Consider the following 19,093-nt stretch of genomic DNA (forward strand, 5'->3'; position numbering starts at 1 on the left):
ATTTTTTTTAATTTGCCTAAAAAAATTTCTCGCGATTTATCGAAATACGCAAAAGTAAAATTAACATTAAGAGGTTTAAACTTTGGAGCGCTCTCCTGACCAAACTATTGGGACCATATTTCCCAGGAGTCAGAAATCCAAATCCGTCGAAAAAAAGGTATGTTTATTCAGATAAAGTACGTTTTTATCTCTGACTTTGTAACTTAAAATATCGTCTGCACTTATATTTAGCATATTTGAGATCAATCCTTCGAGCCATTAAGATTGAATCCTAGAACGTGAAGATCCGATCCTTAAATCAAAGGTTAGTCAGTGTGGTCCATTGTTTTGCCACACTGTATATATCAACTTACCAACTGTTCCTCTAGATTTCTCAAGTTCTGCTAAAATTTGGTTATCTTGTTCAATACGTGCTAAAATCCTATTAATTTCACTATTGGTATTTTCTGAAGGTGTTTCAGAATTTGTTTTGTTCTGATTGGCACAAGATGCAGAATTTTCTGTTTCTTTAATTAATGCAACTTCCGCTACAATAGGACCTAAAATAAAAATGCGTCTTTTAGCATTTTCTGCATAAATAGAAATAAAATATTTAAACTAAAAATGGTTACTTATAAGGAATGTTCTAACAATTCCAAATCACGATGATTTTGCAATATAAATACAATACACGCTGATATGCCAGAAAAATAGGGTCTCTTTCATTTAGGTTAGGTTATGAAAATATTTGCTTTTAAAAACACCAATTTTAAGAAAACAGTTTAAACAAAAACAGATTTGCCAGCTTCCCTTATTATATAAATCAGATTGAGGCAAAAATGTAATTTATAGAATCAGGGAATATGATTAATCATAGCTTTGATTATAATTATAGTCCTGATAACATGTTATTATAATTTCAATAGTAGCGATCATATCCAGATTACAAATATTTATGTTTATAAATAAGCATGATCTAGGATTACTTAGCTTGCAGTCAAGTTTCAAATTTTGATTATTCTGATCATAATAACAGTGTAATTGCAGTCAACTTATGATTCTGATTACAGCAATTGATTGCCATACGAAAACACTAAAATGCTATTGATGATTAAATTGTGTATAAAGTTGGTTAGAAGTAATTGATAAGGATTCTATTAAACAGAATAAAAAGCCTAAGCGAGAGCTGTTAGAGGCGATCATACACCCTAACATGTCTAAAGTTTTCCTCTGACTGACGAGGTCAGATGCTGTGCTGGACAAGTGACCTGCTTCCTTATTTAGAGTATAGGTTGCACCCATTTTTGTTTTCTTATATTTTTGTCTTATGTATAATGATATTTTGGCATGGTTTCATTTCATTTGCTTTTTCAGTTTATTTTTATTGCAAAAAAATATATTTTTAATTGTCTTCACCAGTATATTTTGCATTTAAGTGAAAAGTTTATTTTCAAGACATTTTATTTCATCACAAAACAGTTTGTTTGTAACAAAAAAAGAAGGATGGAATATCTCATTTTCGAACGTCCGAGTCAGAACATCTTGGAGCGACCTCCATAGACTCCAAGTCAGAGAACTCACCCAATGTGCCAAGAAAGGCCGTTGAAATGCTGGGCATGCTCCCGGCTATTATTTTCAATCAACTTCTATAGTAACTAATTGGTTAGGCCATAAATAACTTCCAGTTCTTTCAATAACACACTATGATGTTTGAGGAAAATTTTATAAACTGTACAGACCTTAACTTATAACCTAAATTATCTGAAAGCACAGTTATATTTTTTTTTCATCAAAAATTAATTATATAAGAAATTGAAATATTTTTTTAAATTTATTTTGTATAGTTTATTATATAAAAGTAAAAGAAATTACATTTTTATTTATTATTTTGGTTAAACAGTTAACCCTTCACTGCGCCCCTTTGCATATTTGCAAAGCTAAGAATGTATATGATTTTCGCTGCTGCCTCTATAATTTAACATTGAAAACTGTTTCGCGCATAGGATGGAAAAGGATTCACCACCTATCTGTGCTAGTTTCAATATTGACGAATATAATTTTATTCCTTGTGTAGCTTTGTAAGTTCGGCGCCTACTGTCATTTCGGTAGGAGGGATAATTGATTTGGTGTTCATTATTGCAATTTAAATCTTCAGTCATTTCATTTCTTATATTTCAGTTTTTATATGATTTTTGATGATTTTGTGTTTGTTATTGCAAAGATTCTATTTTTTATATTTACGATGGGTATCAGCGAATTTATAACATTGCACACTCAGTTCAATAGGTATTGAGAGAGAAAAAAATGCTTTTTCCCCTCAAGGAAAATTTTAGCATTTTTTTCTCCATTTTCCTGCATTCATTGAACAATCCTACTTAATCATATTTCAATTTTATGTGATTTTTGATGATTTGTGTATATTATGGCAAAGATACTATTGTTTATATTTGTGTTGGGTATCAGTGAATTTATAACACTACATATGAAAATTATTATTACTGTTCCACCTTTAAAAGCATGGGGTGAAGGCTTAATTTTTGCACAGAAAGCAATTATTAGATATTTTAATACAATGGCTTTTACTCAGAAAAATTTAAATCTGATTTAAATATATTCTTCGATATTTTAAAGTAATTTTTTTTTATTAAACTTAACTAGCGTGCTCTATAACCTTTCCTTCAGGATGCTTACAGTGCAGAAATCACTAATGATTCAACCTATAATTAGCTTTCATTTATCAGCTCAATTGGTAGACTTAAGCATCAGTGGCTCAGGGGATAGAGCGCTCGCCTCCAAATGAGGTGAACCGAGCTCAAACCTCGGCAATGACGGTTTGATTCAAATTCCATACCCGGCTCGCATCGACTACAGTGCTGGCGTAAAATATCCTCGGTGGTAGACGGATCATGGGTTAAAGTTCCGTTGCCATCAGGCTAACCGTCTGAGGTTTTCGAGGTTTTCCTCTCCATGTAACCCAAATGCGGGTTAGTTTTATCAAAAAGTTTGTTCAAATTTTTCCCAATAATTAACCCAAGAGCTCTCTTGTCTTCTGAATTGGGTTCAAAATTACAAGGATATGGAGTTTAACATTGGTAGTCGTAAACTGAAAATTTCATTGGCTGTTCAACGACAGTTATAAATTATAAGAACGAATAAAATTTTCAGATTTGTAGAATTGTCATTAAGTTGTGACCATAAAAGTCTGTCTTGCTGTAATCCATAAATACTGTTATACATATAATTTAAAAACCCTACATTTCAATTTCATGCATAATGATGAAAAAACGTACCTTCAATACTGTATTTCACAGATGTGATTGGTTGATAAGATTCTTTAGGGGCTCCAGCTACAGATTGTACAACAGTTTGGACACTTTGATCGGATACGATTTCTAGAGAAATCTATTAAAAATACACTTTTATTAGCCTCTACATTTTAATCAGTTACGATTTGTTGAGAAATCTATTAAAAATATACTCTTATTAGGCTTTACATTTTAATCAGTTACAATTTGTAGAAAAATATATCAAAAATGTTGAAAAAACTAATTTATTTTTTTTCGTATTAACCTTAGTAATGAATCCATTTAAGTTCATATCTTTGCATCAAAAACGTTGCTTTTTTAGAGTCCAGTGAAAACACTTGTTTAAAACGCATTGAACAAGTACAAGAAAATACCTACTTTTATTACTTATGACTAAAAAAAGAGGGGGCAACTTGATATATTAGTTGCATACCTTAAAATAATAGTCGGCGAACTTCGAGAAAAACGCATTTCATAATTTAAGCCTACTTTATAAACTAGCTTAATCTTCCTTCTGATGTGGTCGTCCATTGACTTGCCTATCAACGAGACGTGCAATGGATTGTTTTATCTCTCTCTTACTTTTTTTCCCTTTTCTACAAATAGTTTATATATTATTTTATTGTCAAATTATTAAATTTTTCCTGATATTTAAATTACAGAATTAATTCTTTTCTCAATAAAATAATAATGGCTTATATAATATTTTTAAATAATTAAATTTTTATAAATTAACTTTATTATAGATTTGTTTTATGACCTGAATTTCTATTATCAAGAAAAAATTACACATAACACAAAAATTTATTTCGCATCTTACACAGTCAATAAGGATGATTATTAGCATGAACAATGTTTTTTAAGTTGAGATGTTGAAAAACATACTTCATTAAGATTTAAAAAATGATTTCTGAATATTTTGAAAGTTGAGAAGTGTAATAATAAGATCTTCTCATTTTATTTAAAATTGGCGATGGTGATGGACTGATATTTTTATTTTAATCCAATTTTCCCGAGAACTTATTTCTCGATTTTGTTCAATTAACGTATGAAAAATCCTCTAAAAATTTTAATAGATTTTTTCCTGTATATGAAAATAAATGTCACAACGTTGTACCGGGAAAGTACTTTTGGAGGAATCACTTTGAAATCTAATTTTCTAATTATTAAAAACACTGCACATATATAATATTATTTTTACCAATATCCTTTTATAGAAAGATATGTTTATGTAATTATGTTATGTCATGTAATTTAAATGCCACGTTATGTCTAGTAACTAAAAAGGAATACACCAAATTGAACAAAAAATTATATTTAAATTTATGCTATTTTTAAGCAAAACAAACTTTTTATTTAAGTTAATGCTATTTTTAAACAAAAAATTTTTATTTAAAAAGGCAACAAAAAAAGTGCTTTATTTTAAATGTCGGTAATATTTAATAATAAAAAATATACAGTAAATAAAATAAATTAATAATGTTAGCAAGCGGAATAAAATTATTTATTAGGAAAAAAAGCAAGAGAAATTGAAGAATCCATAACAGGTTTCAAATACTAAGCGGATTTAGGCAGGTTCCATACTACCACTTCACCATTACCTTTAACTAATATATTTAAGTATATATATTTATATATATTTAAGTATGATATATATATTTAAGTATGCTTAAATTTACCAAATACGTTTTTCTCGGGATAATATCTCGGGCTAGCGCGCGTTTAAATTATTTTAATCAGGCTAGAGCGCTTTATTGTTATGTATATAAGGGGATTACCCTTACTGTACGTATATAACAAGTTTTTTGGGCGTGGTGGCTCAGGGGATAGAGAACTCGCTTCTCAATGAGGTGATGATGAATGACGACCCAATGTTGAATCCCAGCAATAGCTGGTCGATACGAATCCCGCACCTGGTCCACACCAGCCTCAATGCTGTCTTAAAATCTCCTCATTGGTTGACGAATCAGGACTTAGAGTCCCTTTGCCGTCAAGCTAACTATGGGAGGTTTCCGTGGTTTTCCTCTGCATGTAACGCAAATGCGGGGTAGTTCCATCAAAAAGTCCTCCATGAAGACAAATTTCTCTCAATACTTGACCCAGGAGTTCCCTTGTCTTCTGGATTGGGTTCAAAATCACAGGAATATGGAGTTGAACATAGGTAGTGGCAAACTCAAAACTGGGTCGGCTGCTCAATGACGGTTATAAAATAAAATATATACAAAGTTTATCACAAAGTGTTTTTTCCAAGTCGTATCCTCTTTTTGTAAATGATTTTAAAAAATTCTGCAAATACTTTCAATTTCTAAATAAGGTATAATTTTTAGTAAACAAAACAGTCGAAACACTATTCGATTTTAAAAAACACTATTTTTCTTAGATTTATTTTTTTATTAAAAAGAGCGCTATTTTTTAAGAAAAATAGCGTTTTTTTAAAAAAAAAAAAAAAAAAAAAAAAAAAAACTTTAATATAGTTGCTAATTATTTGAATTGTTTTACTCACAGTTCAATGGTTATACACTTGAAAAATTTGAAAAATTTATTTGTATAAGAGCCCGATTAAATGATAATCTCAATTTACCAATATACCAATCTACTACTCAAGGCTGTGAGGGGCGGATAATCGGGGTTCTACTGTACTAAGTTTAACCACTAATATAAAAAAATTCCACAAATACTTTCAATTTCTCAATAAGGTATAATTTTTAGTATGCAAAGACAGTCGAATTTGCACTGACGCGAATGAGGAGAGAGAATATTATTTTAGAGTTTTTTTCTTAAAATTTTTTTTCTTAAAATTTACTTAAATCAATTTCATACTTTGATTGGAAGAGAGAATAATACTCACAGGTTCTTGTGTCGACGATTGAAAGCTTTTTTTTCTTTGTAATGTTTGTATTTCTAAGTTCAGTTCTTCTCGAAGAACGCTTTCTAAGTCACATTTTTTTCCTAGTTCTCGAATTTCTGACTGAAAGAGAAATATTATATTTATTTTAGATTAACATAACACTTTCAAAATTTCGACAGAAATGTTAAATTTAATGGCTGATTGACACAAAAAGTTTTATTCAGTTAACCTAAAAATAGAAAATAAATTTTTGAGGCTCTAAAATGCAAGTGGGGATATAATTGCACAATTTAATACTTAATACATGCAATTTAATGCTAAAATGCAAGTGTTAAGCTAATTGTACAATTTATAATTTAATGCACCGACAGGCCCATTAGAGTGTCACTGAACGAGTTAATTATAGTTTGATTCTAAACTAGAGACACATCCGAAATAATATATAAAATATTTTCTCGAATTTTTATATATATGAATAGTAATAGGTATTAAATTTGTTTTCGAAGCTTGTAACGTACATTCGAAATTTAACAAAATTTAAAAATTTCACTTTAGCAAAATATATGTTTGCATATAAAATATGTATCCATATTTATAATGTTCGTACTGATTTAAAAATAAATACTAAATAAAGTACTTAATAAAAATAAAGTACTCAATATAAGAAACGTAAGCCACGAAATTTAAAGCTCAATAGAAATATTCCATAGAAATTTTCAAGTAGGGGAGAGGGGGGCACATGTGAACAGGGGGCACATGTGAACATGGTATGTTTTACCAATATGATTTAAAATAAAAAATCTCGAAAAATTTTCAATTGATGGCAGTACTAGTCCTACCTCTCTGAAAAACTTTCAGAACAATGAGACATTTTGTTGATCTATTCTGACAATTTCTTTGTATCAGCTGGTTTTGCATATATTATAATCGCTCGCTTCTTCAAGTGAAAGCATAATATAAATCAACTAATAAACTAAAATTAACTATTGCAGATCATTATATGAACATTCAGGTAAGTTTATGACAATTATTCCTTTTTTTTACTCAATTAAAAGTTCTTTATATTTCAAGTTAGGTTTAAGAAGGATGATGGGGGCACTTGTGAACAAAACTTCTGGGGCAGATGTAAACAGTTCACAAGTGCCCCTACATAGTATTAAGATTATTATCCTCATGATATTATAAGTTTAAAAAATATGCATGTATTTAAAATTATCATTATTTAATTTTCCATAATTAATTTATTACTTTTTCCTTCAAAAAAAAATTTTTTTTTTATTAAATGGTTGATCGCGCATCACGCATATTAACTGTTACACCTGAGAAAATAGAATTGCTAAAGCTAAAAATGAAAAGATAGAAAAAATGAAAAAAAAAGCATGAAGGAGTATTAGAGAAGAAAGAAAAAGGCCCATTACAACACCCGTGGAACATGAAGTTGCGAAAAACCCAACTACGGAAAAATTATTGTACAGCTGAAAAATTATTTTCTTATTGACAGTACTGTTGTACAATTTAAATTCACATAGTAAGCTACAACCCCCTCAGTATAATGCGTATCTATATCTGCTATATCAAAGATTTTTTTTCTTTGAAATATGATGATTGCTTTGTGTTTTTAATCTTGTTCATATGTGCCCCAGGCCTGTTCACATGTGCCCCCAATAGGGGCACATGTGAACAATTGAAGTCATTTTTCTAAAATATTATAAAGTAAAGAAATATTTTATTGAAAAATCTCAAAAAATTCCACAAGACAAAGAAAAGACTATTTAAACATATGGACTTTTTTACTATGAAAAATTGATGATATTTTTCGAAAAGTGAAGAAATAAAAAAATTTGTTCACATGTGCCCCCTCTCCCCTACTCAATGGAAGTTTTTCCATTTTTAGGAAATTTTTTAAAGACTAGAAAAACCAAGAGAATTTTGATTGAAAAAATTGGAATAGTTCAGTGTCGAGATAAAAATTTGATGTCATTATATTAAATAAAAGATTAAAAATTATGTTAAAACAAAAATATCGCAATTGTGTGCCTTTATAACTATTTTAATAATCGTATGATAAATTTATCATAATTGCTAAAGAAATTAGTAATAATATTTATTTGCATTGCTGCTCCTATTTAAAGGTTTAACTCCTTGCATGCCAAACGCTCTTGCTACTTACAAAAAGGCTGACCGATTGAGAAACAAAAATGTTTTATTGTTCAAAGAATATTTAAGTATATATTCTTGTCAATTAAAACTAATCTGATATGCGCATGCTTAAAAAATGATTCAATTTTTTTTAAATCCTTATAATTAAGAAGTTTACTTTTTTAAACGTATACTAATTTGTTTTATACTTGCTTTTAACTGAAAATCTCTGTGACTAATAATTCCTTAATTATCACCTTAATCTAGACTTTCCATATTATTAATTAATATTACACTCCTGATCATGAAAATGAGACAAATGAGAAACTGTGATAATAATGAGAACATAAATATTTTACAACAGTTAGGAAGTATTGATTGCAGTCATACATAATTTAGCGTACAAATTCAATTAGTTATTTTATTCTTAGAAATGATTAAAATAGCTGAGTCATAAAGATTTAAATAGCCAAATCAGCTATTCAGACATAGTGATTCACTCAGCTAATTTAATCATTGCTAAGATTAAAATAGCTGAATGACCATAAAGGTTAATTTAATTTTTTTTTTCAAATTTATTTATTTAGAAATAGATATAAATATAAAAAGGCGCATGTATAGCAATAAATAAATAAAATAAACAAAGACATGCTCCAAGTCTTGCATAAAATCTTGATATCGAACAAAACTTTTTTTATAGAATTTAAAGGACCTCTAATATGTTATTTGTTTTGAGGCCACTGAAATGGTTCCCAAACTATCATAGAACATTTTATTCCGTATTGCAGTTAGAACAAAAAATTGCATTTACCGTGATCATCCTTTAGTGTAATGAGAAACCACATAAATATCTCGTTCAATAGGTGAAGCCCTGTGTTAGACAGAATTATATTTTCATGGGTTTTTCATACATTTAGTTAACATTCATGTTGTGTAATTTCCATTCAATTTTTTACTAGGGACTTGAAACGCGCCGAAAGAATCTGTATGTAATGAAAGTTTTCCCGAAACTTTTGCCAGTATAGAATTAAAATTGATATCAACTGCTATTTTAATACAACCCCTAGATGTGTACTGCTTTTCGCAAATAAAATAATACGGTGAATGTATGCAAAACTTTAAATATCGTTTGGTATTTTTTTTAAATTAAGTAGTTAAAAAAATATGTATTTAAAAAATTTAAAACAAAACCCTTACCAAAAAGTACAGTGGAAAATCAAAAAAAAAAAAAAGTAATTAGGAAATAAAAAAAAACTTGCAAAAAAATTGTTTACACAGAAGCTTAAAAAAATACATAAAATCCAATCTTACGCTTGTCTATATTGCAATATCAGAGTTATAGATAGATATAAGTTAAATAACTGCATACTTTAATATCTAAAAACTTCAATTTTCGAACTGTTAAATCTATATATTTTGCTTCGATCTTATTTGCTTCAGCGTAAGGAAAGAAACTTGGGGGAAAATATCGTATTTGTAAAAATAGAAATTTTAGATGCGTATATAAGTCTAATCAAACATTGCACTTATTTACATTTTATACACACTGAATCCTTCATAACTCTTAAACTATTAATCCGATCAATTTGATATAGGTGGCAAACCAATTATGCCTTAAAAATATGCAAGAAACAATAACTGATTTTTCTACATCGTAATTTTAGAATACTCTCTTCATCAGTAAATTCAAGATGGCGGCTCAAGCACAGAAACCCAGAAATAATCCAAGGTCTTTCAGTGATGTCACTTCTGACTTGCCGCCTATTTCAAATCTTTGTCAACGAACAGTGACTTCATTTGACAGTGAGTTATGAGATTCTTTATATACTATCATTATATCTTGAGTTGAGTAAAAATTCTTTTTTTTTCTTCTTGTGCCTACTACCACAGATGGCAGTAGGGCAGATTCTGAAATGCTTCACGCATTTGCAATAGTAGTTTCTATGCCCTTGATATCTGACAGTTTAAGTTTCATCACAAGGAAAAAATTTATATATTTCATTCAGTTTTGTAGGTTTGATAGCACGTTGAACGTAGAAGATTAAAGTGTTCATTTTCGCCTTAATTTACTATTTTACGCACGTGAAAAGCTTGTGAAAAATTGATCTTCAAGATAATGCTCTGTGATAGTGCTCTACAAGAACATAAATGCCAAAATTGGTTCAAAAAATTCTGATCTGGTGATTTCGATTTGAAAGATGCTCCTTGATCAGGAAGGCCTACCCGGATTCATGAAGACAAATCAAAGACATTGATTCAAGTCAAACCCACGTTGCAGGGCACTAAAAATCAGTCAGAAAAGCGTTCATGTCCATCTGACGAAACTGGGATACGTAATCAAGCTCGAAATTTGGGTTCCTCATGAACTCAAAGAAATTCATTTGACAGCCCGAATAAACATCAGCGATACGCTCATGAAACGCAAAGAAAACAAACCTTTTTTCAACGAATGATAACTAAGAATTGTTTACAACAATTTGGTACGTTAACTGCTTGGTCACGAGGTGTTTTTTTCCTCCAACTAAAGAACGGAACAATCAATTTAGATGTATACTGTAGGCAACTAGACAGTTTGAATGAATCTGTCACCCAAAAATGTCAATCGTAAGAGAGTAATGTTTCATTATGACAATACTAGGACACACACATCTTTGACTACTCGTCCAAAATTATTCGAGCTTGGATGTGATGTGTTGTCCTACCATCCACCATACTATGCATCACTCTTCAAAACTCCTTCCTGGGAATAACGTTAAATTCCGATAAGGTTTTAATCATCACCTTGTTCAGTTTTTCGCAAATAAAGACAAGTCTTTCTATGCACGAGAAATTATGAAACTCACTAAATGATGGCAAAAAGCTATCGAACAAAAATGTACATATATCATTGATTAACATTTAACCTTTAAGCAAATATGTAACTTTGAAAAATTTAGAAAAAAAATGCAATGACTTTTTATTTAACCCAATTGTTTTTAATGACAACCTATTCCTGTGCTGAATCGAGATGTATAGGGAGTTAAAAAAAAATGGGCCTAAAGTGACAGTTTATAAATTCTCCAAAAATAGATACATTCGATTAAACGCTACAATTATTAAATAAGAGCTAATATAGTTGAGTAAGTCACATTATTTATCTGCTATATTTTAATATTGTTTTTTGAAGACTTTAATATAAGCTTCTTAATTACATAATAAAAGAAATCTTATTTTGGAATTATAATTTTTTGGGTTGGGTTGTTTATTGTTCGTTAGCGAACATTATAAAATAAAATTATCAAAACATTCGTAGTTTCTAAAGAATTCTGGTCGTGAAATGAAATTAATTAAAACATCATTTGTCTTGTGTAAATTTTTATGAATCCAGACACAGTATGAAACTACCGTCGCAAATTAAACATCTTTAAAGAGCTGAAATTTTTATTATTATGAAAACTAGTAAAATAAACTACCGATATAATAATCAGAGCCATATTTCTAATTTTTGAAAGTTATTGACTTTCATTTAAGTGTCCGCGTAATGCAACTAAAACTGAAATTGTTTTGCTTTTATTTTTCTTTAAAAATAATTATTATTCTGGAGGGAGCTTTGATTCCCTCAATTATTGAGGAGTATAAATTGAATTCGCCTATTTAGATTTGGCTGAATTCAGGAATCTTAATTGTAAAAAATTCTTTTCTCATACCTTCTTGTATAGTGTATTCCAGAAATACCAACAATAATAACTATTTTTAATCCTTATCTAAGATAAGGACTAAAAATTGTACATATTGTGAGTTGAAAACTGATATTTTAGTAAATAAAATAGAGACTATCGAAATCCGACAACTCACTGCTGGGGTAGGCAATTGAATGAAACACCAAAGCCTGTTCGATTATGGTAAGAGACAGAGGAGATGAAAGATGTTTATTTAAAACAGTTTTATACTTTAACATAAAAATCAAGCAGGTTTTGATGTTATTTTGCACAGTGTGCGAAATCTTTTTTAGATATCACCTTGAACAACTTTCGTTCTAATAATCGCATTTTCACTTACTAAGTATCCATCTTAATGGTTCCTGGGGGGGGGGACTTGACATATGCTAATTAACTATTAATTAAGTTGCAAAATCAGGCACTCTCTGAATAAACATATTTCTTTTACATATTTGGAATCCAGACCCTCAAGATAGGTGGGAAATACGAAATTTTGAAAAAATTGAATAATAAGCTGGGGGGGGGTGCTCTATACATTTGGCGATAGTCCCCCAAAAAACAGCCAAGCAAAGTCGTCGCGTAAATGAATAATTTAAGATAACCATTGATAAATTCATACCTCATTTTATTCCGTTACTAAACAACCAAGCTCAGACAATACAAAAAAAATATAATATTTTGTGATTTTGTGGAGAAGCTTATTTATTAATAGTTAATGGAAAATATCTCTAATTTTCTAAGCAATATACTTTTTTTTTAATCTGATTTTTGACCAAAAAGTACAGATTTTTTTTTCTTTTTAATCTCCTTTGAAAAGAAAATTTCAATCGATTTATAAATTATTTATGATTTTTCAAGCGTTTAGAGTTACTAAATATCTTGAAAGCTCTAAGCATGTCGACTTTTATTTTCATCTTTATAATTTTTAAAGACAATGAATTTTTTATCATCAATTACAATGTTTACATTTGGGTTTTGATAAGAATTTTATGCTCATAAAAGTAAGCATCTACATTTTAATATTTTAATAGGGTTCAATTGATTCTAAAAAAAGTAAAAGAAGCGTAGCATCAATATTGTAACTATAAAGTTAACCTTTAACTTCAAAATTAAAATTTTTAAACTGGATATTTGGAGTTTTAAGTTTTGTTACCATCATTTCAGTATCTTAAAGACATTACTAACTGTGTTTAAAAGAAGAGTATCGTATCAAATGCATGTAGTGATAGTGAAAATCGTAAAATAAGTTTGTAAGTTAAGGAAGGAAAAAAAGATACCATAGTAGCGGTATTTTTTGATAAAAGCAACTAATCGCAATCGAAAAACATGTTTATTGACATTTTATAGTGAAAATTAGTTTCGGAATGCATCGAAACATCAGGATGCTATTTGTAAATCATCTTTATTCAGAGAAAACCATATTACCTAAATATTTGTCAGAATGAAGTTATTTTTTAAATAATGAATCTCACAATATTCAACATATTATTACAGCATGTTATTTTTAAACAAAACATGTTTTAATCTTCTTAAAATCCCACTTAACATTTACCAATTTCTTTAGCTATAGGAAAAAGAATCGTAAATTATATGAAACCTTGTGAATGTGCATTAGAATTACCATTAGCTCTACATTTTTCAGGTACAATTTTTCTTCAAACCTTCTTGCCTTGAAAACGCTATCAAAGCTGTAATCATTATTGTCCCTAAAATTTCGTATATAATTACGAAAATTTGTGTATTTTATTTTGATAGCTTTATTTCATTTCTAACTAACTGTTAGTTTTCACCCAAAAAAACGTCGAAACAATCAAGACAGTACAAGTTCTTAGAAGAAATAATATTAATTATAAGAATAATTATAAGAATTATAATTCTTATATATTCTTATAATTGTAAGAATTACAAAAATAATAATAATTAGAAGAAATATGCTTGAAGAAAATGTACAATGGAAACATTGAAATATGCTATGTTTATGAATAACATGTTGTAAATTATGGGATTCATTCGTTAAAAATCGCTTCATTCGGCCAAATATTTAGATTGCATGGTTTTCTTTGGGTAAAGATGATTTGCGAATTGCATCCTGGTGTTTCGATACATTCTGAAACTTATTTTCGCAAATTCCCCATAAAATGTCTTCAATTACATGTTCTTCAATTATGATCAGCAACATTTATCACCAAATATCGCAATTATGATTTCTTTGTTTTTTTTCCTTTATTTTCAAACTTATTTTAAGATTCTCACCATCACTGTATATGTCTGATACGATTTTCTCCTTTCAAGTAGAGTTCGTAAGGTCCTTAAGATACTTAAACATTGGCAACAAAACTTAATGGATGCAATGTTCTATTTCTTTAACTCCAAATATCTAGCTTTAAAATTTTAAGTTTAAAGTTAAAGATACTTCATAGTTACAATATTGACGCTACGGTTGTCTTACTTATTTAAGTATAACATAAACCTTGTTAAAATATTAAAATACGGATGCTTAGCTTTACGTGCATAAAATTATTACTAAAATAATGATCAAGACCCAAATGCAAAACAGTATGATTGATGATAAGAATTTCACAGGATTAAAAAAAAATGAGGATGGAAATTAAAATCGACCTGTTTCGAGAGTTCAAAACTATAGGCACCCATTATAAAGGTTTGCAAATAGTGAATAACTTGCGACGTTAATTTTTGGACTCTTAGAATTTTAATTTTTCAAAATTTTTATGTTTTTTTTAATTAATGAAGTTTTTATCTCATCGCTTCAGATTCTTAGGATTATTCATTTAGTAACACATATTCTTAAATTACTTCACGCGATATTAAAATAAGTTTTACATTAGATAATGGCATAGGCTCTTAGATTGAAAAAATAATAATTGGCCACAAGTGTCTGAAAAAAAATATAGGCAGTACTTTTTTAAGTGCTTAAAAAGATTTTTTAAGGACGTGAAAAAACTTCATTTGCAATTGAAATTTCAAACCTCAAATGAGAAAATGTCCCCTTGCACCAGTAAAATCAAAGTTAAATAGTTATAGGGACAGTTATTTCTAACAAGTTAACGTTTCCGTCCTTCTCAAAATTTTTATTTTGCGATGCGATTCCAAAATTCATTCTAGACATATTTTAGGGTATACTTTAGACGTAGGTTGATTGAGTTAATTTTTTAAACCTTGCTTGCTAAAAATCATTAAATAATTTGCTTAAGATAAATTATTTAACTATATGATTTGTTGTATTTATAGTATAATAGTAAACGGGGCTTCCAATGCATATGCTTATGCTTGATACCACTATCAACAAATTAATTGAATAAGCATAAATAAATAAAAATATTTAAATTGTTTCTTGTTTTAGCTTTCAAGCAAATAATATGTTTTCTTCGTTCAACCAGATTTCAATTACGGAAATAACGAAATTATTGAGAAGATTCCTTGGAGCAATATCAGTTCTATCTACTCATGAAATATAGAGAAAATTTGTATTCATAGTTTCTGTTAAAAAGTATGCTAGTCCTCTCGCTGCGTAATTTTTTTCATTAAAATAAGTTCGAAACTTGCGTATTTTATATAGATATTTCAAATCAGATGATTGTTCTAAAAAAAACACGGCTTTGGAATCTTCTTACAAATTTCAATGTTTAGTATTTGTTGTTTAACAAAACAAGACACTTTTCTGATAATAAATTATACTATAATATCTTGTGAATTGTGCTAAAGTTGAAAAATAGTTTTAAAAGTATATTTTTTCAACATCTTTTTTAAAAAAAAGAGCAGCTTCCTTAAAGTTAACGATGTAATATATAAGTCTAAACGTCATAATAAAATTGAGGTTTGAATTTGCTCATTTAAAAAACGAAGCAAACTATTGAGGTTTTTTGAGCTGTACTAATATATATTTACTTTTAACAAATCAAACAAATAAGAAACAAAAAAGTAAATAAATAAATAATTTATTTGTTCATTTTTAGAGAAAAAGGGTGCATTTATTTATTACGATCAGCTAGACGTTTGCACCGAGTAATTTTTAAAAATGTAATTTTAATAATAAAAAATGTTCTTAAACTCTTATCTTACTGGCTGTAGTTCTGAGACTAAAAAAAATGCTTGACAATCATTTAAAAGAAGTGTTAATTTAAAGAAAAATAATAAGTACTAATAAAACGAAATAGATTTTTATATTACCGGGAAAAATTCTACGTGGTAGCTTAAAGAAAGAGAAAAAATATATAATGAAGTAACTGGTTGAATAGTTCTGTGAATCACTCGTGGTCAGGTAATTAAAAATTTAATTTTAAAATTAAGATGTTAGGACGATATATGGGTGATTCTCGCGAAATATGGCAATTCACTGTCCCTTGCTCCAAGATCTAATACTATAATACTAAAAACTTCTTTTTAAAAAATTAATAAATAGCATTGCTGTTAGCATTTTAAAATGACTTTGCGATAGCATGAACTGTTTTATATAGTTAAAAAATTTAATTGAACTTCAAAATTTCATGTTTCCGGCTTGTCACAAACAATGTTTCCAATAATAACTAGCTTCAAAACTTCCCATAAACTTTTCAATATCTAATTTTTTTTATCTCAACCGGTGTAAGCATTTCTAGAATATACGCAGAGGGTATTATTTACAAAATCTTCGTTTAAAATAATTTTTTCTGTCAATGATTTGTTTGTCCCAAGAAAATCTGTCCTTTTCCTCGCTACTTTTATTTAGTGGTTTATAACCAAAATAGATAGAGCCGACAATCAATATCTTATGCTAATAGATTGATTAGATACCCTCCTATATAAACATGTCTTGTTGCATGAATAAAGAACCAATTTTCTGGTTCAAAATCTATTTCAAAAAATTTTTCAAGGTGAGTAGGTTTTTGCGCCGTCATTTTCCTAGCTTCTTGAAATCATTAATAACATAAACTACATAGATTTATCTGAGTTATTTTAAGAAATCCTGTTGTTTTCTGCAGAATATAAACGTCTTAGTCCAAAATATTAAATTAAAGTAAAGTTATATGCCATAAAATGGCGAATTTGTCATTATCCTGGCTGTCATTTTCCTGGCTTATGAATGCCAGGACATGGAAGTGATACCAGAAATTTTTTTTAACTGCTAATACTGTAAGAAGGGAAAGCAAATATTAACGTAATACCAATTTTATGTATGATTGTAATATGCTTGGATGTAATCAAAGTTATTTATTTATTTAATGATTGATTATTATACACAATTTTATTCTGTACATATTAGCAACAACAAAAAATTTTGATTCTTTCTACATAGGATAAAAAGAATTAATTTAAGCAACTTATGGTCCATCTAACATAAAGGCTTAACTTGAGTTACTTACTATTAACTTAAAATGACTGTTTTTAAAACTTCTAAATTAATATGTCATTTTCCTGGTATTCAAGATTTGGTGAATTTTTATTATATTTTTTTTCTCGAGCAAATGTCAATAAACTACACTGCTGTCTGCAAGATATTAATAAGTGTAGCTAGTAAATAAGTATGCAAAAAAAATTTTAGATCATTTTGAAGAGTTTAAATTTGAAGAAATTTTTCCTTCCGAATTGTCATGTTAAGAAAGAATCACCCATATATAATACTGAAATTAAGACGATTAAAAAATTTCGCTACGCATTCGGCATTTCCTTATGTTCGGTACATTTATACTCATTGTAGTGGCTTTTAAAACATCAACAATATTACAGTTAATCATCGTTGATGTCGCAAGAATTCGGTTCAAGACGTATAAAGATATCTTTTACATAACTAGTATCTTCGTCCATATTTAATTGTTTAATTATTAAAACATATATCGAATAATTGATAAATATATTATCCCTAATAAATGCATACTTATGCACTTTACTGAAATTGAATCAATTGTTGAATGAATCAATTAAAAACTAAAATTAAAAAGAGCAGATGCATATCCACATTGAATCAAAAACATGTTTTTATAAAATTTGACATTTGTTAAATATAATATTTCGCTAAATTAAGTATAAATTAACTAACGACTCAGAAAGAAACATCGTATTTTATTATGAAAAAAAGAAAACAATATCGAATCAAAAGAACGAAAAATCATGAAGGAAATTTAGGCTAGGCTTGCATAAGTCAAGTTTCTTGTAAGTTTATCTAATTTAGGCATCAATCGCTTCACTTAAATATGTCTTCATTATCGCAAGTTATTTTTTTAAAAATAATTAATTTTAATTTTTCTAAGCTTCTGCTTTATAAAAACTATTGAAATTTTGATTTCACTGTAGAAAGATATGTATATTAATATGGTATAAAAAATTCATGGCTCATAATTCAAAATTTCCAGTATTAAATTAAATAATTTATAATTATTAAAAATTATTTTTTTCACGAAATTGTCTTTGGGTAAACGAGTTTCATGAGTAGGTGCATTCTTTTACTTCCCATATTCTGAGGGTCAGAAATCCAAATATGTAAAAAAACAAATCTGTTTATTGAGAGAAAGTGCGTTTTGCTGTCGTATTTCGTAACTTATTTGATAGTTAGCAATAATTCATTATCATATTTGAAGTCACCCCCAGGAACCATTAAGATTGGCACTCAGTACGTGAAAATCTGATCATTAGAACGAAAGTTATTCAGGGTGATATTTTTATTTTGCGCACTGTACACTCATGTTTTTTTTAATGTAATTTGGCAGAAAAGTTCTTGGCAGAATATTGTACTAATAATTTTTTGTAGGAATTATTATTTTGTATTGTTCTTTTTTCTTACAAATCTGAAAAGAAAGATAGACATCAAAAAAATTTTATATTAGTATATATTTAATAGTTGAAAATACTTTATTTTTATTAATGTACTGAAAAGAAAAGAGCTAAAGTTATTTTTGAAAATAATCAATACTATTTTAAAGTTTTACAATCTTAAGGGTAAAAATAATTTGTAATTTATTTTGCCTTATTTTTATATTCTATGCGTTGTTTATTTGTAAGTAAGTATAGTATTTATGTTTATATTATTTCCATTATAAATTCAAATATTCTGAAAAAACTCTTTTGTACCTATTTTAAAATAGCAATTTTATAAATGTGCCATTGAATTATTTATGTGTATCTTTTCTTGC

At 28.3% G+C, this 19,093-nt stretch overlaps 1 protein-coding gene across 9 annotated transcripts in view; it reads right to left on the minus strand.

Moving 5' to 3' along the window:
• LOC107446422 (RIMS-binding protein 2) overlaps positions 1 to 19,093 on the minus strand; it is a 143,304-nt gene that overhangs the window by 102,089 nt on the left and 22,122 nt on the right. For all 9 annotated transcript variants that reach the window (XR_015430287.1, XR_011638166.2, XM_071187373.2 and 6 more), the window contains exons 4-6: positions 6,133 to 6,252; positions 3,270 to 3,381; positions 354 to 539 (exon numbers count right to left, since the gene is read on the minus strand). Coding sequence is in view for 7 of the 9 variants with exons in the window: in XM_071187373.2 (XP_071043474.2) it covers positions 354 to 539; positions 3,270 to 3,381; positions 6,133 to 6,252 (418 nt within the window). In the remaining 2 variants the exon portion in view is untranslated. The remainder of the gene's footprint in view (positions 1 to 353; positions 540 to 3,269; positions 3,382 to 6,132; positions 6,253 to 19,093) is intronic.

This window comes from Parasteatoda tepidariorum, chromosome 11 (assembly GCF_982258835.1).
Source record: "Parasteatoda tepidariorum strain Cologne lab strain chromosome 11, Ptep-v5.0, whole genome shotgun sequence".
Classification (NCBI taxonomy): domain Eukaryota; kingdom Metazoa; phylum Arthropoda; class Arachnida; order Araneae; family Theridiidae; genus Parasteatoda; species Parasteatoda tepidariorum.